This window comes from Parus major, chromosome 18 (genome assembly GCF_001522545.3).
Source record: "Parus major isolate Abel chromosome 18, Parus_major1.1, whole genome shotgun sequence".
Classification (NCBI taxonomy): domain Eukaryota; kingdom Metazoa; phylum Chordata; class Aves; order Passeriformes; family Paridae; genus Parus; species Parus major.
In genome coordinates this window covers 8,774,812-8,799,411 of record NC_031786.1, presented here as the reverse complement: position 1 = coordinate 8,799,411, position 24,600 = coordinate 8,774,812, and the positions used below count along the sequence as shown (strand labels likewise).

The 24,600-nt window shown below is 45.8% G+C and overlaps 1 protein-coding gene across 1 annotated transcript; it reads right to left on the bottom strand.

The window, feature by feature from the left end:
• Positions 1-286: 286 nt before the first annotated feature.
• METRNL (meteorin like, glial cell differentiation regulator) lies at positions 287-24,600 on the bottom strand. The gene is made up of 4 exons (XM_015646106.3): positions 24,315-24,600; positions 18,259-18,647; positions 1,899-1,958; positions 287-1,242 (listed from the first exon to the last, which is right to left on the bottom strand). Exons 1-4 carry the CDS (start codon positions 24,425-24,427, stop codon positions 926-928), a joined length of 879 nt encoding a protein of 292 aa, XP_015501592.1. The 5' UTR covers positions 24,428-24,600; the 3' UTR covers positions 287-925.

The following is a 24,600-nucleotide window of genomic DNA, read 5'->3' as shown; positions in this document are numbered from 1 at the left end:
ACACCAAGGGGCAGCCTGCCTTTGGAGCCAGTCCCAAAATAATGCCGCTGGCATCAGAGAGAACGCTGAAAACCTCGCCTGCACACATGTCTAAAAATCTCCAAAAATAGCTCTTGCTTCCCCTTTGAAAAACACTGTGGTTCCCAATGCCTCACAGGAACTCTGGTTCTGCTCAGAGAAGCCACAAAATAAGAGATCAGCCCAGAATTGATCTATGAGCACATCTGGACTAGCTGAGATCAGCCTTGAGAAGAAAGAAAAAAATAAAGATTTTAAACAGCATGTGTCAAATCCAGGGACCTTTATTTCTCTGGAATGGAAAGAATTTGCCAGCCTGGACAAAAAATTGCAGGCAGCAATTGTACATTCTTTCAAATAAAAAAAAAAAAAAAAAACAACACACACACACATAAGAGTTTGGCTCCATAAATTTCTGTCATAAGAAACAACTTTTGAATTGTACACCAAGCTTTTTACAAAGCATCAATGTTAAGATGTTTTACTGTGCTCTATCACATTCTTGGCCATTTATACAGAATACGCCATACCAAATGCTACATCAGCTTAAGACATTTTTAAAAATTAGTATGAAAAAGATACAAAGGCATCTTGGCTTTCATTTGGGTTTTTCTTTTTATTAAGACATGGGAGTTTTCTTTGTTCGTTTTCCTAAGGAAGTCACTAAAAAAATATAATAACTTAATTCATAAGGACAAGATTGGTTAAAAATCCAGCCTTTCTTGCTTGGCAGCCCTCTGAGCTCGTACCTCTGCTGCTTCCATGAGCCTGTGAGCACCGCAGGCTGGGGGGTCTCAGCCTCCAGGTCTGTCCAGCCTCAGTTACCAGCTTTGTTCAGAGTTTCCACTGCAGCCAGGAAATATTCCTGGCCAAATGCTAAAAGAGATCTTCGGCCAAACAGGGGGTTTCAATCTGGGCCAATCTCACATGGGTTTAGCCCTTTGTCTTTTGCCTCTTTGTACATCCTTTGGAAGTCTTTAAAACGAGGGGCACAGCCTAACCTGGCCTCCCCAAAGTGCATTCGTCCCGTGAAAAGGAAGTCTCCATCTCCTGGCTTCACCCCACACTCGAGCAAGGTCTTTATTTGTCCTCTCCAGTTCCCACTCTCCCCTGTCAGCTGAAAGACTTTGCTCTTCTGCCTGTACAGTTTGTTGACACCGACGTGAATTATGGATTCTTGCTCTTCTGCCTCGTTCGTTACGTTCTGAATGGAGCCTCTGATCACTGGAAACAGAAAGAGGTTTAAGGATTAATTACTCAAAAATGCTTTGGAAGGCCCTGCAGCCAGGGGAACTGGCTTCACTACAGCAGCCCAAGTTTTGGTCCTTTGTTATCCTGAGAGTTAGGATTATCCAGTAACCTTCAGTATACATTTGCAATTTTTTTCTAGTTTATATTTGTAATCTGTCTGGCAAAGAGCACCCACGTTAAATTTAAACATTAAACTTTAAACATCATTAGAAAAATGATTACATCAGAAAAATAGCCTAATCATGAAGAATTCTAGCAAGAAGATATGTGCTAAATGCTCCCTGACAACATACTTTCTGTTCTTCAGCCATTACAGATACAGCTAATGCTAATTTCCCCTTTAAAAAGGGAAGCATGGACAATTAGTGAAACTTCTGGTCTTTTGTCAAGTCCACCAACACTGCAGGGCAACAAGAAATGATCTCTCCTAGATGCACCCAAATCCTTGACCTTCCACCGTGGCTGCTGTGTCGCTGTGTCCGTGCTGGGGAGGTGCCAGCTGGGCACAGAGATCTGAACTCTGCATGTGCCCAGCACCCTCAGACCCTGCTGGTCTGGAGACTGCCAGGGTGGGGAGGGGTCTCTTGGTGTTTATGGGAGGAGAAGGGATGGGGGAGACAGCCACTCACCAAAATCACTAGTGCAGACAGCCAGGAGGACCTCAGTGTCACTGCAGGGTCGGCAGGGAGCTGCACAGGAAGGGTGACAATTAGCAAAGGACAAGCAGCAAATAAAGAAATTTAAATAAATAAACCATTTAAACAAAACAAAAACTGACCAACACACACACAACACTGGCACAATCACTCCAGAGATCTGTCTGGCATCTCTGCCACAAGAAGTGGGGGCTATCCCTAGTTAACCCTAGAGCCTCCATGAGATTTTTGTACCCAAGCAGGAATAGGGATGTCTTTAGCAATGGAGGAACATCCTGCTGGGCTGTATTGTCCAGCAAGCCTTGCACACCCTCACTGCACTTACACAAAATACATTTTGGTGCATTTGCAGGGTGCTCTGCTGTAAATTCACTCAGAAGCTTTCAGATCACGTGTCTTTTACATTCTGATGGCAAAGCTCCTCTCTTAAAATTTCTATCAAGTGTTGTTGGGCCATTTAGTCATCACCACATCAAAGATCCAGGAGTTACAGAGTGGGGGAGGCAGAGAGGGGAGGAAAAACCCCAGTGCATGTGTTGGAGGGCGTTGAGGCAAAGCGGAAACTCGAGCCCATATCTGTTTGAGCTCAAGAGCACAAAGACCATTTCCTGTACTGCTGGAAACATTTGGATATCTGCACTAATCTAATCAATGCAAGAATGTGGCTCCTCTTTGTACTCAGCCAGATATTTCTGAGGGGAAGGTGCTGTAGTTGCAATACAGATGTTTCTATAACACCCTGTTGAGTTCAGGAATTTGTTTATTATCAGGATCTGCCCTGCCTGGCCATGCTCAGTGAGTCTGTCCACAGTGGCAAGAGGATCTGAACCTTGTCTGTCAGCTGGTGTCACCTCAACAAATCACCCAGGAAAATGGAAACTCTGGATCAGCACAGGCAGAGGCTCCAGCAAAGCAGGGAGGTGGAGGTGACTGGATGCTGAGATTCCATCACACAGCCCAGCACCCAGCTGCAAAACTGAAGCCACCCCACTTCTCCCCACCCCCAAAAAACTCGGGTTTTGAACCACAACATCTGAAAACACTTAGTTTAGATTCCCAAATAGCCACAGCCTTCCTCTCCCCCACCTGCTTCCCAAAGTTTATCCATGGCACTTAAAAGTAGATTTAAGCTTGTCCACACAACACGCAGCTGGTGCCTCCAGCGCTCTGTCACCCTCCTGTCAGACAGCACAAGCCACTCTCTGACACAAGACATGGCAAATCTCTTCTTTTTTCCAAGGACCCAGAAAGGCAGTGATCCAGAAAGAGGGATTATTGAACCAAATCCACCAGATTTGCTCCAGTCAGATGATTCATACACAGTGTAACACGCTGGTTAATAGGATTAAAGGAAATGTAAAATGCACATTTCTGGGCAGGGATATTTGAAGGAATAATTCAAGGAGCTTTAAAAGCTCCAAAAGATGAGACAAGGAATGGACAAAACAGCATCTGGATCCATCACATTTCTGTTTAGTTTGAATATCTCCAAAGCTTTCAGAAACAACCCAGCTTTCCCTGCCCTTCTTTCCCCACACACTAGTTCAGCTCTTTTTCAGAAAAGTTTGGAAAATGTTTAAGATAATGAGAAATGTAGAACCAGATGAAGCCTGGACATAACTGGAGTACTAGAACAAATTCAGGCTAAAGATACTTCAAGTTTCAGACTCGAGAGATTTTGATCAGTGGCTAGACCGAACATACAAGCTTCATCTGACAAAGAAGATTGTAACAGAATCATGGAATCATTCAGGTTGGAGAAGACCTCCAAGACCATAGAGTCCAACCATTAACCCAGCAGTGCCATGCCCACCACTAACCCCTGTCCCCATGTGCCACATCCACACGTGTTTTGAACACTTCCAGGGATGGAGATTCCAGCACTTCCCTGGGCAAGTCTCAGTGTGTTTGTCACTGAACATCCTACAGTGGAGTAACTCCTTCCTCAGCCTCCCTCTGTCCAAATGAGGACCTGAGATCAACCAGAGGAAATCTGCACAAATCCCACAGCATTTTCACATGGACAAAAGCTCCAAAACAAAGTACAGCTGATGGACATCCTCTAAACCCACAGCTGGATTTCAGATATTTAGTTCTGTAAAGACCTCATTATAAAAAGGCATCTCAGACTTTTTAAGTCTTGGTTTAAACCAGACATCTCTGTAGTTCATCCAACCCCATCAGAAAATTGAAAACACCAAAATGACTAAGGCATTTCTGTTCTCCAGAGGAGTGCAACACAAGCAACAGCATTAAAGATGAAAAACAAAATGCATTAAAAGTGGCTCCTTCCATTTAAATAGACTGACACAGTAATAAATCAAATGACCAAATCTCCATGTGTACACAGAATCAAATCATTTTAATTGTGGACCCTAGGCAAAATCCTGCAGCCTTTTTAAATACAAAAGGAAATTAAAAATGCTCAGCATTGCTCACACTAGACCATTACTTAGAACCTGCTTCAGGTCCAGCTGACTCACAGCAGTGTGGTGGCATGTGAGCTGCTTTAACAACCATTTTCCACCACCCATCTCTGCAACTCCAGACAGATGAAGAATAAAAATCCTCTTCTGTGGGACAACTCCCACATCTGCATTCACAGAGTATCAAATAGATCTTGCAAGTGGCAAAAACAAGGTATGGAAGCACAGATGGAAAGCAAGTTGTGAAGGATTACCGCTGAGGTAAATGGACCATTAAAAAGCAAATAACATCCACTGGCTACAACCAAAGCCTCATTCCTATAAAAGCCCATAAAAGAAACTAAATCCTTAGGAGGTGGCAATGCCTACACTCTCTTTTGAATCCCAGCCATGAAGAAATCTGTGTGCTTAACACAAAAGTTCATGGCTTTAGCTGCAGTTCATTCCCTTTGGGTTGGGCAGCAGGTGCTCTGCTCCATCCATAGGTCAAAATAACACCTCAGAACAGGAAGCTTCCTTATAACTATTAAAAACAACATTAAAAAAAATTAAAAAATAAAGCAAAAAAAAAAAACACAAAAAAAAAACAAATAAAAAACCCCCCCACAACCCCAAGAAAATCACTTCACTCATGCACAGCAGGTGAAGATGTTCATTTTCTGGGGAACTGGGCCTGGTACTAAACAAGGCCACTGTGTTTGCCAGATCCTGACTCCCTGGGGATGTCTCAAGGGCTGCCCAGGTTCTCACACCCCAAAGCAAGCCTACGAACTTGCAACAACAATATCAACGTCAGCTGCTCTAATTCCTTTAAACTCCCTGAGCCAACGAGCCTTAATTCATACAGCAGCAGGAGAAAGGTGGGGGGGAAAATAAAATAAAAAAAAACACAGAAAAGCAACATTTTATTGAAGTCCTCTAAAGCCCAGATGCCTATAACTCAACTCCACCAGCGGTGGCATAAAGCCTGCATTGTGCACGTCGGCTGCCGACTCTCCTGGGAGCGCCTTTGATGGATTTTAACAGAATCCTGACCTGAAGTAACCTGAGGCAGCCCTCTCCCTCCAAAGCCCCAGCCCAGCGCCTCCACAGGGCTCTCTGTTCACCTCCCCACAGAGGGAGATGTAATTCCATCATTCCTCACAAGCCAGCAGTCATGTCCCAGCTGCTTTGAGCGATTTGCCCTCTGAACCTGGTGTTACTGAGGAGGACGAGGCGATGCTAACAATAGACTGCACTTGTTGCCCAACAGCTTTGTCGAACACGTCGCTGGTCCTCTCCTGGACCTCTCCACAGGGAGGCTTGGGAAGAGAGAGGCTGTGCCCTGAGGAGATGCCACGAGCTTCAGGTGGTGCCACCTCAGGTGGTGCCACCTCAGGTGGTGCCACCTCAGGTGGTGCCACCTCAGGTGGTGCCACCTCAGGTGGTGCCCAGCTCTGCCAGCACCAGGGAGCTGGGCTGTGCAGGAAGGATTTTCCCCGGCGCTGTGGGTGGATTTCTGCCCCTTTAGTGCTGCAGTTGAGCACACTGCCCGAGAGTGCTGGGAGGTGTTGCTGGCCTGTCTCGGCTCACACACACAGCTCCAGCCCTTCCTGCTTTGGTTTGTGTGCCCACAACCCTTCTTTCCTTGGAAAAGAGGAGGTGGGGGTGATGGAGGGGCCATCAGGAGGGTGACAGCTCCCTGCAGGACGCACACAACCGAGACGTGCTGGCTCTGGCTGCAGGCGTCACAGAAACCACATGAAGGGGCCTGCTCTTCTTTTGAAACATTTGTGTTTCAACAGCCACCCATGGGTCTGACTGACCTGACCTTACCCCAAAACCAGCTTCCAACCCACAAGAAAGAAGTTTCCTCTGCCTGTCCAGATTTTTCTCCACACACTCCACGACATCACAGCTACCAGAACAGCTGGGCCGTGCTGCAGCTCCCTACACACCATCCCAAAACTCCACTTAGTGAGCCCAAAAGCCCTTCTCCACCCTGTTTCCCCAGTGCTGAACATCCCCCCCGTGCTGGCAGCACACACAGGAAGAGACACGTTCGAAGCAGAAGTGAAAATGTTGAACACAAAGTAATTGCAGAAAACCACTTCACCGAGGAATACCCTTTGGTTTGGTGAAGGAGCGGGTGCACGCGTGCCGTGTGGTGAAGGTGTGGATGGTGGGGGAGGAAAACACAGAGCTCTTTATCTGCTTCCACAGCACACATCACCCACACCTCAGAACTTCTGAGCAACCCTTTGATGAGCAATCAGACCTTTTTAAGCATCAAAAGCCACCAAGGAGGCCCAGGCAGTGTCAAAGCGTTACTTTCTGTTAGTTTTGGGTTGAAATCTTCTGATTAAAATAAGCAGTCTTTTCTCTTGAAGACATTCAGGTGGGTCTTGGTGCAGCCCCTCCAGCCACAGACCCAGCTCTCTCAGCCTGACATCAGCATTAGTTCATGTGGAACAAAGAAACCCACCCACACCTTTCAAACTCTTGCTGCCAGCTCTGCAACTGGCAGCTCTTGCTGGCAGCACCCAGAGTGGAAAGGGCATCATAGGATGAGTCTCCTTCCTGGAAACACAGAGTGCAGACTTCCCAGAGCAGACTGTAAAAATAGAAATGTGGTTTCCCCTATAATGACGTATTTCTCTGTTATTTTTCTGAGTCCTAAGCAAAAATGATTATGTCTCAGCTGCTTACTGGATCGGTGATTTAGCTGGGAGACAAAGATTTTAGGGAAAAGCATCATATGAACAAGAAAAAAAATAATAAAGCTTGCCCTCAATCCTGCTTTAACTAATTATAAAGTGAAATAAATCCTCACAATTATTTTTTCTGAAGTATGCCCATGCTTCCTCTCTGAAGGAGCATTTCTTCCATGAAGCAAACCTCTCACAGCTCATATCCCAAACAGAAAGATCTGCAGTGCAGTGCAGGTGGACAAAAATTTGATAACCACTCTGGTTTACCAGGCTGTGACTAGTCCTTTCCTTTCTTGCTACACCTCAACTTTCCTCACCACCTCAGAAAGCTCTTCCTGAGCGAGCCAAAACAACATTCAAACCTCAAAACCCTCACAACCCCCACACCGAAACACCAGCTAAAACTGCATCAGTGCATCTGCACAGTCAGTGCATCTCAAACTCCAGGGGAACTGGCTGGGAGCTGAGGCCAGCAGAGCTGCATCCAGCACACCTGCATTTAAATAATACCTGCAGCCAACACAGGGAGGGAAAACAGGGCCAGAAGACACAGAGCCTGTCCACAGCTGGGCTGGAAATTACTGACACCCTGTCACAACACACAGAGGAGCTCCCTCATCACTCCTTTGTTTTACAAGGTTTTCCTGTCTTTGGATGGGATAGGATTACGGGGCTTTCTGCAAGCAGTGCACTTTTCCCAGCATGTCAGTAGGAAAACACCAAGTCAGGGAACAAACAGGAGAGCTGGTCTTGCCCTGTTCCCAGCCCTCTGGATCAGCAAGCCTCAGACATGGGACCAGAGGACAGCTTGGGACAGAAGGGACCTCAAAGCTCATCTCATTTCCTCCCCCTGCCATGGGCAGGACACCTTCCACTCTCCCAGGTTGCTCCAAGCCCCATCCAACGTGGCCTTAAACACTTGCAGGGATGGGGGAGCCACAGCTTCTCTGTGCCAGTAACCTCACTGTCCTCAGAGCAAAAAATTTCTCACTAACATCTAATCTAAATCTCTCCTCCTTTAGTTTAGAACTGTTACCCCTTATCATTATCTGACATGTAAAAAAGACACTCTCCTTTTTTTTTGTTAGCCCCTTTAAGCCCTGGAAGGCCACAATGAGGCTGTGCCTTGATGAATACAAGGTTAGTGCAGTGGGTAACATGATGAGAGGGTTTAGTGCTCTTCTGAAGGCAGAAGTGCTCATCCCCCTGTTTGCTAGAAAGTTAATCTGAGCCCCTGTGCTGAGCAGAAGAGGCAACTTGGGACAAGGATCATGAGCACAGATACAAAACTCAAAGATTCCCTTCTTCTTGCAGCCACCACACAGCCAGATTTGGTACAGGACAAGGAGGACATGGAGCAGCTGACACATCATGATGCTGCAATGGCCATCCTGCCCTGACCTCCATGTGAAGAAGGGATATCAGTGATTTTACCCCTCCAGAAAAAGAAATGTCAACTCCCATTCCTTGCCTTAGCCTGTTTCTAACACTCAGTTCAACTTGCACATATGTACAAGTTTCCAGAAGTAACTTGGAAAATATAAACACTGGCCAAGAACAATTTAAACCTGCAAATAAATTTAATGAAATGCAGATTTTTGCAGGCTGTGGCATGGACTGTGCCAAGAGAATCGAGTTAATACCACTTCCTTCCTGCAAAGAAAGAATAAAAAAAGCACATTGTAAAACCTCACCAGTAGAGATGTGATGACCTTTGTGTTCTGAGAAACGTTAGGACAAGAGATCATAAACCAGAAATTTATCTTTTCACAGAACTGTCTTCCAAGAGGGTACTAAAGTCCCTAAGTACCAAAGATTAACTATTTATGTAAACAATGTGAGGAAGAGATCTGGTACTAGGCAAGCTCCATTTGCAACAGCTTTCGAACTGAAATTTGGCTCAGCAGATACAGAGCACATAAGGATCCTTTGGTATTGATGTCTTTTTGCTGTATCAAGATGCAGCAGCCATTCAAACAAATGAGCTGAAAGGTCAGCTAGAAACACAACCATTTGTTTAAAATTTAAAACAAAACAAACAAAAGGAATGAAAAACCCACAGAGCAGTTTTTATTTAACCAGCACTAAACATTATTAAACTCTGCCTGCATGCATGAGTTGCATCAACCCAGGGGAAATGATGAGAAGTGTCACAGCTTCAAGATGCTTCGTTCTGTCCCTCCTCTCTCCCCTCCGTGGCAAATGCCAGCACGGGCTGGGCAGAGACAGAACAGTGACTGGATCACTTCCAAATCCCAGCCCAGCTCCTACACTTACCCATTGCATCACAGCTCTATAAAAACCCTCAGTTACAGTCAAGCCTGCAAGATGTTGTGTCCAAAAAGCCCCAGTCAGCAGATCAGATGTCCAGTTAAATTCCTCTCTCTGCACTGCAGCAGCAGAGCCCAGCAAATGAGAAGTGTCCCTGCAACCATGCACATGTCCCTGTGTAAGCAGCACCTGTACACATCTGCTTTTGCCTTTTCTTTCTTTCCTCTTCTCCCTCCCTAACTGCAATTAAAGAGAAAAGATGGCAGCAAGATAACTGCTGGGAATTTCTCCTGCTCTACGTGCACAAGACACCACTATAAAGCCATAAAAAAGCAGCTCTATTTGACTATCTCACAGAAAACACCTCTGCCCTTCCTCAAACCTACCACTACTGCCCCAGGGGGATTAGAGGAGTGGGAAGCACAAGGAGAAAGGAGCTGCTGGAAGTCAGAGGTGCCTGTGGATGGTTGAGGGGTTCCTCTGATCCCCTCTGACCTGCAGGGATGGGGCAGAGTCCCTTGCTGTCACCCCATGGAACGTGCCAGCACAGGTGGAAATGCTGCCCCTGACTCAAAACCCACAAAGACTTACGGCTCATCCCCTCCCAAAATCCACCCTGAAAATATTTCTTCCTTCTTCTAAAGAAAACATCATGCCAAAGCCTTGTAAAAGCTCCCAGGGTCAGATGTAGGAAATGGTGAAGTTCTGAAGCCTTCGATGTCTTGCTGGGCTTTGTCTCCGCCAGCCAGCACAGCCCTCAGCTGTCACGCAGTGCTTGCACAGCAGAAAATGAACAAGTAAGGTGTTTTTCACTCCCATGCCCTGGGGAAATCGTGCAGCCAAGCATTTCACCCTGCCAGGGCTATAGGAGAGGCTGCAGCCAGCACCTACTACCAGGCTGGAAAGCTGCCAGGAACACAAAAGCCTTCCCTCCCCTTCGGTCCGGTCCATTAATGCCTCTGATGGAGCAGAGGAATAGAATTAAGGAACAAGTGGCTGGTTAAAGTTAAACCCTGATAGTGAAATAATGACAGATCAAAGATTAAGTGAGTCTTTAAAAAGGAAAAAAAAAAAAAAAGCATATGTGCACTCAGCTCCACACAGGTCCTTCTCCTTCCTGTTTCTAGAAAACAAATTCTTCTTGCTATGTGGGAGAGTTCTGAAGGAACAAGGCCAGTTTTCTTTATTAAACCATGTTTATTTGATCATCCTGCTGTTGAGAAGGGCTGTGGAGGAGCTACATCTACACAGCGAGAGATGCCTGATGCTGTAACATTGTTCAGTTAACCTTAAAAACTTTCATTTAAAACTTTCATTTGTAACAGTAAAAGCTTTGAGATACATCACCTTTCCTTAAAATCCCACCGTGCTTGGCCATATCAAGCTCACTCACCAGTGTCACATAGGAATATTTTTATTTTTCTCTCAAATTTCTGACATCCCCTTGCAGATAGAAGAAATTGATGTAAAGCTAAGGCAGTTCTGGTGGCAGAGGTGCATCCTGTACAAACAGGAATGATCCTGGGAGGCAGACAGGAACACCAGACAAGCTCTGTGCACATTTCCCAGCACCTCTGATCCCTTCAGCTCTCCCAGGGCTTCAGTAGAGGAAGGATATGGGGCAAACACCCGAGGTGATGCCCATTGCAGGAGTCAAGGCTCAAATCCCATAAAGGAGTCAGGAGCAAACCCACAGCAAAGAAATCCTTCCACAAATCTGAACCAGCACCAAAGGTTACCTGGATCAAGGCTGTCAGAGGGCAGCAGCTTTTCTGAGCCAGTATTAAACCTCCCAAGGTCAGACATAACATATCACAGCTTTAGGTCCAGGATATCTGTGCAACATTTCAGTGAATATTTTCTGGCTTCTAGCACAGATGGAGGTGAAAGAGGTTTTCTGTCCTGCAAATGAAGACTCCAACACAGGAAAGATTTGGCCCATGTTTCAGTCAGTGGGAAGAGGAATGCAGCTTCCCCACCCTCTCACCCCTTCTTTAACTACAGCCTCAGGAATTAGCAAACTAAACAGTTTTGCAGAGCAAGCACAGAGCATTATTAAAGACTGCCAAGCAACTGGGCTGGATTGCAGCTCTGTTTGTGGGACCATCTCTGGCGGTACACAGAGGTCAGAGCAGAGCAGAGCCCCAGCTGCCTGGACAATACACCTGACTGCTTATTGCTTTTGACTGCCCACTGAGTTGAGAAATAAGCTAACGGCATTCGTGGCCAGTCTAGCAAAAATAAGCTATTTTCTATCCCCCTCTCCCCTGCAGCTGTGTATTTATCACTGCAGCCCCATTGTCACCTCCTCTGCCCACTGCAAAACCAACCCCTGCCCGACAACATCAAAGGAAAAGCAGGGCTAGAGAAGATGCTGGCAAAACTGTTTTCTTGGGAGAAGGAGAGATTAAATTAGAGAATTCATCCAATTTTGGTGGGGGCTTTTTTTTAAGTGAAGGCTTCTTAGCATAACATTTTTCAGACACAGTCCCCCAAAACATCACCTTGCTCGGTTCAAGGTGATGGATGAGCGTGTGCATTCCCCGAGCATCAGAACAGCACTTTGGAACAATTCCACACAGGAAAAAAAAAACCCAAAAAACTTTGTTCTCAAACTCTCCCACCCAGTCAATCATTCACCACAAGCCTGACCACTCCAGGCACATGAATAATTGGAGCAGGTTTCCAGCTTCTCAAAATTGACCCCACTCTAGGCAGTGTTATAGTGCAGCCAGCCTGATCCAGTTGGGTGCTGCCCCATGACACACAGTTCAGTGACACACCCTCAAAAACTACCTTTAAATGTGGCTTTTGCACATTAGGGTTAGGGAATGCTGTTTAGATTTTCATGGTTACTTTGTACCAAGTTTTAGATCAGCCATTGCAATGGAAAGACAAAGTTAGAGTGGGCAGATTCCTGATAGGAGTTTTTTTGCAGGTCTCTCAAAAAAAAAAACCCCAGTTGAGAAATGGTATCCTAGCGCAGGAGCATCAGAAGGAGCCCTTCTACAGCCACTAACTGCTGTGTACTTTGAGAAACTTCAATGAAGGCTGTTTTCTGATGTTTTTCTCTTAAAACTTGTTTATGACCTTTTAGACAAAAGTCAAACAAACCATCAAAGCTTTAGGTGCACAGGTGAGCCACCCAGCAAGGTGTGCTCAGGCTTATAGAGCAGAGCCTTCAACTTTGCTGTTTATTATTAATTTCTCCAGCTAACCCCAAATGGGAGGAATGCAGCATCAACCTGTTCTGTGCACTTTATAGAGCCACAGGATGGTTTGGGTTGGAAGGGCATTAAAAATCTAGCTCTAACCCCTCAACCCCAAGAGGTACAAGAGTTTTAACCTGCACAGAAAATGGGGAGGGGAGAAATACAAAGCAAGGCATTTTTCTCATCTGATGGGGATGAGATGCCACACAGCACAGTGCCAACACCTCAGATGGTCACAATCACTCAGGCAGAGCCTGGGCTAGGCATAAAGGTCATGGGGACTTTCAGTTTAAGTGTTCCAAGTGCTTCTTTCCATCAGCTCTTCTGCCCACAGCAGCGAGGAGCTCAGTCATGGTTACCCTGGCAAGGAGTGGGCACAGCAGGCACGGCCTCCTGCTCGCCAGCCTTGGCACAAAACACCAGAAAGTTTCCACTCTGACAAGAAGTGAAAAATACATCTGTGTGAGGCTGGTGAAGCACTGGAACAAGATGCACAGAGTAGTGGCAGATGCACCAAATTTGGAAATCTTCAAAGCCAGCTTGGATGGGGGCTCTGAGCAATGGGGTCCAGTGGAAGCTGTTCCTGCACACTGCAGGGGCTGGACTGGATAGACTTTAAAGGTTTCTTCTTATATAACTATAATATATAATAAATTTATTATAAATAATATATATTCTGTGATTCTTCGATCTGCTGCTTCAGATTACAAAGCTAAGCAGCACATCCAGCCTCCAAGAAAGAAAATAACCCTAAATATTGGATATTTATGAGGAACCAGAGGAAAGCACGAGACTAGGAGCCTACGAGGAGGAATGACAACAGAGCCCTGCAGGATACCTGCAGAGCTGGGGCGACTGCTGCCCCACCTCTGCCAAACACACACTGCATTAAAGATCAGAAGTTAAGAAGGGTGCTTTAAAAAGCCATTTGTTAGCAGAAACATTGGTATAGCCCAAATACTTCTGAGCTTTCTCGATTTCTGCTCTGTTATCTCAGGACAATGGATTAACAGCATACAGGAAATAGCTGAATACTGTTAATTACTTAACTGGATTTATCTGGTTTTGACTCATTTTTAAGATACCCACACAAGTGTTGTACCTCCTGTGTAATAATATTCTCAGCCAGGTACACAGCATTAATAAAGAAAACATATAAAACAGTTAATAGAATCTGCACTAAGTCTGTAGATGCCATCAAGATAAAGGGGCATTTGTGTTAAAGTTTGACTTCTTTACTACCACAAAAGCAGGTGGGTAATGAAAGGGCTTTCAATACACCCTCTGACAACTAAATTACAGACATCCCCATGAGTGTGTAACAGCAAAAGAAAACTACACAGCTTGAACAAAGCTGGACCCAGAGCTCGATGAGACGCTCCTGAACCACAGGATTTAAGTAACAAAACAAAGCTCCTTTGGTGGGACAGGGAGAAGGATTCTCCCTCTCCAAAATTTTTGGTCAAACCTAGAGATTCTTGTTTCAGATTAGTTGAGCAGAAGCTGAACTACTCAAAAAGTAACTTACTGTCAAGGGACCCTCATAGTTTTCACAGAAATTTAACGCAAGCAGTCTGCTGTGGTGCAAGGCAGACCTCAGGCAGGCACAGCTCATGTGGGTCAGCACCTTCAGAAAACTCATGAGGGGCAAACAACACTTTTGCCAAAACCTCCATCTGCTTGCCAATGTAGGCAGCAGAGCTGATCCTCAGAGTGTTTTCTTCCAGCACAAGCAGCAAAGATTAGAATCAACAGAATTCAACAGCTTAAACGAGTTCTGCTGATTCTCCAGTGGCCTCAGGCCAAAATGTCACAGTGCCTCAGTTCTTCATTTGGGCAAACACTGAGGCTTCAGAGCAGGGCTGCAGAGCTTGAGCTGGAGTTAATGGAGCATCAGTGTGGATGGGAATGAGAGAGGGCTGCAGCCCAGAGCCTAATCTGAAATCAAAAGCACTTTCAGTCAACCATCACTTTGGATATGAAGAGAGAACACACCCATCAAGATGCCTGAATTGTCAAGGTGACCTTTCTTAGGGACTACTCCCATTAAATTATATCAAGCACTGTGGCATCTTTGCCTTCACTCCTCTTCCCATCTTAAGAAACTACAACCCCACAGAAATGCACTTTTTTTTGACTGTTATGGTAAAAAACTTTCCATACCAGATGTCATCAACCTCAATTAAAATCTATCAGTATAGTACAAATTCTTCCTACAGTTTGGAAATCTTGAGAGAATGTGGTAAGGCAGAGCCAGAGCAAAGAAAAAGAATCCCCAGAATCCAGAAAATTGTTAAGACTGCCCTGTGTCATTCAACCTTTCCAAAAAAAGGGAAAGGCCAATGCAGAACCTACATATGTTTTCTACTGAATTATTTGCTAGACTCTGATTAAGTGGGAAAGAATGGCTGTAAACTAATAAAACTTGAGGATTTCTAATTAAAACACAGGCACCATGCCAAGCATTGTTGATTTGTTGATGCACCCTGCAATGTCAGGACTCTAAGGACACAACAGGTCATTAAAGTATTAAACAGATGACTTACACCCTTTAATCAGGGCTGGGATGCCAGGTTAGGGAGAGAGAGTAAATTCAAGGGCAGAGTACAACAATTATCACCAGGAAACAAACACAGCACTTAGGGAAAGCGGGGAGAAGTTGTTAGCAAGTAGTTATTGCACAAGGAAAGGGCTGGATTACTCAGCCCCACACCTGGGCCTTTTATGATAGTCATCTCCCCACTCTGAAAATCATGCAATATTTACTATTTCCAGCTCTTTGTCATCAGAAGAAGCACTGCAGCTTCCTCTGCCCAGCACATCTCAGAGCCCGTCTACAACAGCATCTCACATCTTTGTCACCTCTTCACACCTACTGCCAGCTCTGCTGAACTCTGCCAAACTGCAACGAGACACGAGCAGCCAAAAACAGCAGCCACGTTTGTGAACAAGGGACAGAAGGAAGGGTGGTGGGAAATGCAGAATTTTAAACCCAGTTTTCAGCTCCTTTAAGGTCAGAGCTTACCTCTGACTTGAGCCTCCTCTCCAGTGAAGAAATCTTCAGTGATTTCAGCGATTGTAAACTCTCCCTTCTCCAAATGAACAGCTCAGTAAAGGGCATTTCATCTGAGGTTTCACAGAAAAACTAGAAGCAGCTCCAGAAGAAAGGAGCTCCACAAACTGCAAAGAGCCTCAAATATATTGCTCTGTGGAAGCCTCACAAGGCAGCTATTTGGCAGTTCCCTCAGACATACAGATTTTATAGGAAAATAAAAGTGCTCATCTAAGTGAGTAGTGGAAAGAGTCATGTATGGCATTTTCATCGTGTTTTCACCCTGCACGGCCCCTCCCCGGAGTCTGGGGATCCAAAATAAGGCAAGAGAAATAATTTAAAATACAATAGAGATCCCCAGTTTGCCCTGAAGGCTCTGCTGATGAACTATTAAAAAGCTGCTTCTAGCCAAACAAGACACTTGGAGAATGGAGCAGATTCCCCACCACATTGTTTCATAAGACAGCACTGAAATTCAACCAGTGCCTGTTACAGCTGAAAACACAGCAGTCATTGAAAAAGTGATTTAATGTGCCTATTAAAGAGGAAGGCTGTAATTGGATTCAGTCCTCAGTTTGACTTCTGAACGTCCCTGAAATAATACTCCCATCAGCTTTAAAAAACTCCAAGATTTTATGTGTAAAGAAGAGCATTTAGTTCTGAAAATACAGCAGTTTGTGCTGGCTTGTGATGGAAAAGGATGTCAGCAGCAAGTCTTCAATGTTAGCAAAGCTCAGGAGAAACCCTAAGTGCAGACTAAACCCAGTAGGGATAAGCAGTGTTTCTGTCATATTATTTTACAAAAGCAATTTCAACTTTTTTGGAAAAGAAAAGAGCACAGGACTTTTCCTAGTAAGTTCAAGTGACTTCTCATTAGCCTGTTTCCATCCTCACAGCCTGACAGAGAAAGCAGCACTGAATCTGGGAACATTCTCCAAATAACTGATTAAACAATGTATTTAATGTCTTCTGCAATGGAATTTTACTACATAGCTGACATTCTGCACAGTGTATTCATCTTTGCACAAATGATCTTACAGGGAAAGCAGCTCAGCAGAGATACCCCACTCCATTTGCAGACTTTTTGGATGTAGCAGAGCAGCCTGCCTGAAATGCAGAACACCCAATAAGAAGCTACCACTTGTGAGCATGGCAAAAGTAAAGGCAGTGACTTCAAATTTAGAGTATTTGTGTTTATATGTTTTTGTTTTAATGGCAAAGCTGCCACCTGTCAGTTCCTGGGGTTACTGCATCAGCCCTGAGCCCAGCTCTGCTCAGCTGAGCTGAGTCCAGCTCAGAGCTGCACAAAAATAAAGCCCCATCGAGCTGGCGTGACAACATTTAACACTGGCAGGGCTGCACAAATACACAAACAGACAATCCAGAGCCTGATGTGGAAAAGAGCCAGGGAGGGAAGAGCAGAACAAGTTCTGCAATCACTTATCCCAGAGAAGATATTCCTGGAAGATACAGCTGCAGTTTAATGAGTCACACCAGCGCTTATCAAGCAGCATCTCAGGCAGAGCATGTGGCATCAGCACTGCAGAGTCTGATCAGCTTCTGGCCATCCTTGCAGCTCTTGGGCCACACAGCCCCACTAAACATCAGCTTTGCCCTGGGCTGATCATCCCAAGCGTGCTCTGAGGACTCTTCTCTCCCTGCCTTCACCCAGAAGAGCAGACAGCCCACATTTCAAATGGTTAAAACAAATCCGGTTCCCCACTTAAAATACCTAAACCTTGAAACCCCTGCAGTCATTTGAGACAAACTACCCTAAATCTGCAATTCTTTGGGCTATTCTGGAAATTCCCCCTCCTTGGTTTTGGGGATAAAACCTAGAGGCAATCCTGAATGGGTAAGATGCATGAAGCAGATACCACCTATCTAAAGAGAATTCCCCTTTCACCCTGTCATCCTCCACAAATGCACACTTGGGTCACACCTACAGCCATTGTTCCAAATGCTGTTTAGTACCAGACTTTACAGGCTTGTAAGATCTTTCAGTTTGTCCACTCCTCTTTCCTATAAAGCATTTCATTGGAGTAAAACTCCCTGCAAAACTTGCTTTTCACAATGGTTGAGAGAGAAGACAACACTGTTCTGTAGAAGTATTGTCATGGTGTTGAAGAGCTCTGCCATGGCACAGTAATGCTCAGGAGAGCTGAGGAAAGAACACACCATTTTCCTTGTTTGAATAAAAAAACCAAAACAAACCAGAAAAAGCAATAATTAGGTCAGCAAGTAGCACTACTTGCAAAAGGGATAAAAAAAACACGGAGGAAAAGGAGTGCCTCCTTGTTCAAATGTTTATTATTCAAAACATGCAGCAGGGTCTTAAAAACTGAGTTAAAAAGTAGTTAGAAAAGTGTTACAGCAAGGCTGGGAAGGCCAGTTCATGCTGGAGTTGAGTGCAGGGTGAAGCCAGCTCCTGTAGTACACCCTGCCCCTGCAAGGGGAGAATCCTTCACACTGTGGCCCTCAACAAATCACTGGAGTTCAGCCTATGCCACCAGCTTCCAAAACACAACAAAACAAAAACCAAATCAATTCTTCTGCAATAGTTCTGTTTATAAAACATGTCCTTAAAAGCACACGGAACTCCCATCCACTCTCTCACTCACTCAGCCATGTGTTACACATCCAATACAGGACATGGAAGTCTGACAATACCCCAGAACTCACCAGAAGCTGTGTGCAAGTCAGCTGCTATTCCCTTGCTCATCAATTCGTACTGGAAGCCTGTAATTTTCCTGCTAATGTCCTGCTGAGGAGTGGCCTCCACAAACAGGCCCCCCTGGTCGTAGCCGAAGCAATACACTCTGCTGGGGCTGCGGTCTCCATCTCGGACCAAGAGTTTCAGTTCTCCAGTTTTTTCCAAATAAATATTTGCTCCTGCAGAGTCTTTGAAGGGCTTTATGCAAACAGTCAAGTGTTTGTAAGAGGCAGGTGAAATATTGGGTCGCAGGTTGACTATGAGTGCTCCCGTGGGGTACATCCACTCTATCGACCCTTCAGAACAGCGGAGGTAGACCTGTTCAACATCCTTCCTGTGAGACTCGTGGGTTAAGCCACTGGAGGAAGAAAGAAAGACAAGGTTAGAGAAATCACAGAGGTAACAATGTGAAGGTCAACCTCAAAGCTTCCAGAACACACAGCAAGAAATGCAGGAAGCCCAGGACATCACTGAGTGTTGGCACATCCTCAGCAGCGCAGGTCTCTTGCAACACTTCAGCCTTAATATTATGGGACAATTTTAAATCATTCCCCCAGAAGAAAACATCAAACCACTAGTAATAGGCTTCAAAATTAAATAGGATATAAGCACATGATCAAAAGCGATGAAATTACTACAGGCTCAGTTCCTGCCCGTCAGCTGAGCTGTGCATACTGAGTAAAACATGTACGCTCAAACTCCCTTCCTGGTGGCTCAATCCAGCATGTTCTCCAGCTTTGCAGATCAGACTCCACCTTTTTTCAAGTACTTTGTTCCCCTTCCAAGTCTATATTCCCAATGGATCTGAAACTGGGAGGGATGCCAAGCTCACCCTGTAAACTGCAGCAAAAGCGATGCTCTACGTGCTACTGATACCCTCTAGCCCAGCTGGGCAGCCCGGGTCTCCACGCTGGGAGGTAGGGAGAGGAGAGGAGAGGAGACACCTCACTCCCTTGTCATAGCTGGCAAAGCACTGAATTATGCTGCTTTTTTTGGTAGGACCTTGTTCCTCCACAGCTGCTCAATATGAGGTTTAAGCTCAGTTTCGTGTTTTCACTGATGGGCTACAAGCAGACACAGAGCTGTGTTTAGCAAGAACGAGAACATGTGGCCATTTGAACACCCCAAAAATCATTTCAGAGACCACAGGGATGGGACAGGAGAGCAACACAAGGTCCCAGGGCCAGCTGCTAAACAGAATGAGCAGTAAATCCCCATGGCTTGTTTGCCCACAGCCTAAGCTGAGGGCAGCCCCAACAACCCCTGCTGCCCATCACTGATGCTGGATCAACCCCACCAGCTCTTTATCCAGAGTGACTCAAAGCCCTAACACAACACTGCACAGTGCACACACTGCATTGGGAAGAACAAGCTGTGGGATGCCTGATTTATTGGCTGAACTATTTGGGCTATTAGGGAAAAATCCTTTGGTCTCAGTCTCTGTCCTGTCACAAACCTATGAAGCAAGTATGAGCAAATCACTTCACCACCGAGCTTGTTTCTCCTCCTGTGCTCTGAGCACCTTGTTCCCCAGCACTAGCATCTTTCATCCTGTGCCTGTAGAGCACTACCCAAAAACAGACTCCTTGTCACCTCATGGGTCAGGACTTTAGGGCAGCTTCACAACATTCCCACTTGTAGGCAGATGAATCAAGACAGGGGAAAAAAATACTTTAAAAGGATTAAGTCTGAGGTTACACAGGAAATCTGTGGTAAAAACATATTTTAGTGTAGCACAAGTGATGACATCAAGTCCTGGTTCCTCAGCAGAAACCTCCAAATACACAGTTCCCCATCCCAAAGACATATTCAGGCACTGAACAGGGTCTAAATTCAAGTCAGCACTTAGAAAGTAACTACAAGCAATGTGTAAAAGGGAAAAAAAACACCAAACCATATGGTTTGCATTTACTGTTGACGTGACTCATTATTGTGAGTGTCGGTGTGACCTACTTGATAGAGGTTACATGAGGAAGCTCAGAAAGAAAAAAAGTCATATTTAATAACAATAGAGCCTCCAAACATGTGCTTTTGAAGAATCTTGAAAGCCACATCAAGAACACAGATGAGGAGGAAAGAGGGACAAGCTTTTAACCTTTAGTCTCTTGCCCTCAAATTCAGCAGTACTTAACACATTCAGGAAACTTGACTTGCAAAGGGATATTTCAAGCTGACTGTAAATCCACATCTGGTCCACAAAATCAGTTTTCACCACAGCACACACATGATGCCACTCAACAGAAAACACAGGAGTCTGTTTATGTGCAAGCTGCAAATAAACAAAATTAAACAGTGTAAAGGTTATCCCTCAGCAAAGGGGCAGAAAGCTATCCTCACACATCACTTGTCCCTACTCAAGACATCAAAACAAGCTGCAGAGGTTTTGCAGGACTTATACTGGCACATTCCAGCCTGAGTGCTTAAACAGAAGGAAGACACCAGGGGCAAAACTCTGAACTCATGCAGTGAAACTTCTGTTGCAAGCAGGGAACAACACCAAGGCAGTGAATTTCTGCCAGAGGGGAAAAAAAAAACCAACAAAAAACAACACTACGTTAATTTTGTTCAAACATTCACACTGTTCAAACGAAAAACAGGGTGGACTCTGAAATTATCTTCTGAAAGCCAATTATGTCCCACAGGCAAGAGTGATGCCATTAGACAGATACATCAAGCACAAGTACCTGCACACATTAAGCCTTGTAATAAAGGATGACTCAAAAGTTAAGCAGATTTCAAAATACATGTTCACATTATTTAACAGCAACCATCATCATCCAGTAAAACCTGTCACTTTGCTTTCAGTCAGAATGACTTGTCCTCACACTGAGAGACTCTTTAACACCAGGTTTAGCTCTCACTAGCCACTCATCATACACACCACTTCCACACAGTAATGCAGACCTGGGAGCCTTTTTATTCTCCAAACTCATTGGAGTTTTGGTTTTTTGATTACATGGCAAGGATCTAGGGCAGGTGTTTCATGGTTGCAGTGATGGATGACCTGTTTTAAATGTGTGCTGTTTATTGGGACTTACTTCTATGGCAAGCTACTTCTACAGCTACTTCCTCATACCAATCCATGAGGACATCCTGAATCACTGCATCTGTCTCCTTGCTCTTCCCCCTTTCTGGCTTCAGCCATCCCCTTATGTTTGCCTTGGAAAACCTTACAATAACTAATTGTATAGTGTAAATATTGTAACTTAAAGTTACAATATCACTGCAGTGAGCTGTTATGCTGCAATGTGGAACAGGTGTTATTTAAAGAAAAAGGGAGGGAGAAGAATATTCACACTATCCACTTCAGTTATTTATTATTCTATTCAGTTATTTATTTATTCTATTAAAGATGTGCTGAAGAGCCCTACAAGTACCCATGTCCTCCCTGCATCATGCAATGAACACAGGGAACTTTTGCTCCTGAATTGGAGAATTTAGTAAGAGGTGACAGTCTAGAAAACATTAAGAACTCCTCAGAGCATCCACCATACCAAGGGCAGGAGTGATGGACAAAAGCAGCCACCTAAGAGCTGAATTCTCTATGCTGCAGCCTACAGTCAAACATGTCAGGCCAGCACATTCTCTCAGCCTGTCACTTTTGCCCAAAGCATCAAGAAGTCACTGCAGCACAAAAACCTGAAGTTACAGCAAAAGTAATAACTGGAAACTTCATAGCGAAGTTTCTGCTTTCTCCTGGACAAAGCTTTCCTGGAAGCTTCCTGACAAGTTATTTATTAAGATGCTATTATGGCTTGTACTTAAATTGCAGGTGTCAAGCTGTGCATTGCATCAGATTTCCCTGGAAGCATGAGGGATATCCAGAGGAATCCTAGTGAATCTCTTCATCCTGCTCAGGGGTACAAGCTCATCACTTCTCCACAAGCTAATAGGGAAAAAAAAAATCTAGAATGGCTTTTTTTAAGACTATTGCTTTTAATACAGATGTGCATATAAAGGTGAGAAAACACCTTCAGGTTTACTACAGAAGATGGCATGACTCAAATCCACCAGCACAAGCCAACCTGTGACTTCACTGTGGGGAAGAGGGACCATGTCTGACATTCAGGTTCATAACTTTTCCTAACAGTCAAGGTAAAAATCATCACACTACTTTAAAATATTATATTCTGCATTTAAAATGTTCTTTCTAACCCATATAAATCTTAGTATCCACACTGAAATATTTAATTAATAATATTTACTGGTACATCAAATTACTTTTTTTCCTTCCTAACCACTGTGTTTTTAGGACAAATCTGATTATATTGAATGGCCTTGGCTGCCAGCATTTCTGACACCACCTGTAAGGCCTGATTCAGCCTGGGTTACTTTATCCCCTCCCAAAACTCCAGCCCACCTGAACTTTGAAACTCTCCCACAAGTGAAACCACCCAGACCAAACTTTGTTCATCCTTCCCTGTTCATCCAAGAGCTTTATCACAAACCTGTCACCACTTCAGCTCATCGAACAACAGGTGAGTAAATCCAAGCTGGCATTGTCAGGTTCATCTCAAACTCAGGTACAAGATTTCACTTCCCCCCACCCCAAGCATCACCCCCTTAGCTGACAGTCAAGGCATTGCTTATTCCAACCCTGCTCAGGTGACATGAGGGGTCACTGCTTGCTCTAAGAAAATAGGATAAAAATAAGAGCAAAAGAGGACAAAATTGCAGAATTCTTTTAAAATTTTGTTGTAGTACCAGGTGGTAAGATGCTTTGCTACAGCATTTTCAGGGTTTCTTTTTTGTTGTTGTTTTGTTGTTGTTGTTTTTGTTTTGTTTTTAAAGAAAAATGACAAATTAGGAGTTTGCCAGAGGTTTGATCCCCATCAAGCAGACTCATCTTCAAGTGGATTCACTGCTTCCAACTATGCATCAATTATCAATAAAATAAAATTAAAAAAAAAAAGTAAATACAAAGCACCATGTTTCGGACAGTAAGAGATAAGAAATCATGATATTGACTTTCAACATCATGATTTCTTATCTCTTACTTTTACCATTTTTACAACTTTTACAATCTCTTACTCTTAAAATTGTTTCCCCACTTTGAATTCTCTCTACTCCAAAACACTCCATTGGTACAGTCCGGCCAAAGTTTTATGCTAGGGAAAGTCATCTGAAGAGTGTATTAGAGTTGAACCATTTCACTCTCCAAGTCAGGCTGACCCGGCAACATTTGCTAGTTGAGCAGAGTTGCCTTTTTAAACCTTGAAAGAGAGGAGAAGGTCACAGACCCAACCACACGCGCTAAACATATTACAAGCAATTAAAGGAAAGATAATTTGGGAGATAAACACTTGAGAACTGGAGAGGTTTCTCAACCGGTGCAATTAGAATAAATCAGGAGGGCGGCCGCTGTGCCGGCTCCCGGAGCTCATCACCCCCATCATCTCCGGGCTGATGGAGCCGGGAGCGGGACGGGGAGCGAGCGCCAAGTGCGGGACGCGCAGGGAGGGGAGCGCAGGGAGGGGAGCGCAGGGAGGGGAGCGCAGGGAGGGGAGCGAGCAGAGCGGCCGGGAGGCAGCGAGAGCCCCGGGGAGGGGAGCGCTCCGCAGGTGCAGCGCATCCCAGGGCCGCTCCGAGCCGGGGCTGCCTCGCTGCTCCCCCGGGCGCGGCCGCCGCCTCCCCCGGGCGCTGGGGCCGCGGTGAAGATGGTCGCGGGGAGAAACTTCGCTACGGACTTGGCACCGCCCTCCCTCTCTCCCAGCCCCCCGAACAGCGCCGAGGGGAGCCCAGCCCGCCCCGGCCCCTCAACCCCGCCGAGAGGAGCCCGGCTCGCCCCGGCCCCTCCATCCCTCCCTGCCCGGGGGCCGTGCCCAGGTCTCCTCGCTGCGAGCCCGCGGGAGGGAGGGAGGCAGATCCGCCCCCGGCCCCGGCTCTCCGCCGCCCCGTTCCCCGAGCCCCGGCTGGGCAGCGCAGCGGGAGCGATCTCCCTTTTGTGCTCGGCATTAACTTCTTCCCCCGGCGGGACGGCGATGGACGTGGCAGTCCCCGCTGCCCGGGCAGGATGCCGCCTCACCTCCCCTTCCAGTTGCACAGGTCGCTGGAGTACTGAGCCGCGGCGCCGCCGCCCAGCAGCAGCCGCAGCCCCAGGAGCAGCGGCAGGAGCCCGGAGACCGGGGCGCTCCGCATGGTCCCCCGGGCCGGTGCGAACGCGGAGCAGGCGGCGGGGAGCGATGTGCGCGGCGCCCGGGGCTCGCCTACATGGCGGGGAGCGCGGCAGGGCGGCGCGGCTACCCCATCCCCGGCTCCCGCATCCCGGCTCGGAGCGGCGCCGCTCGGCTCTGCGGCTCGCACCCGCTGGC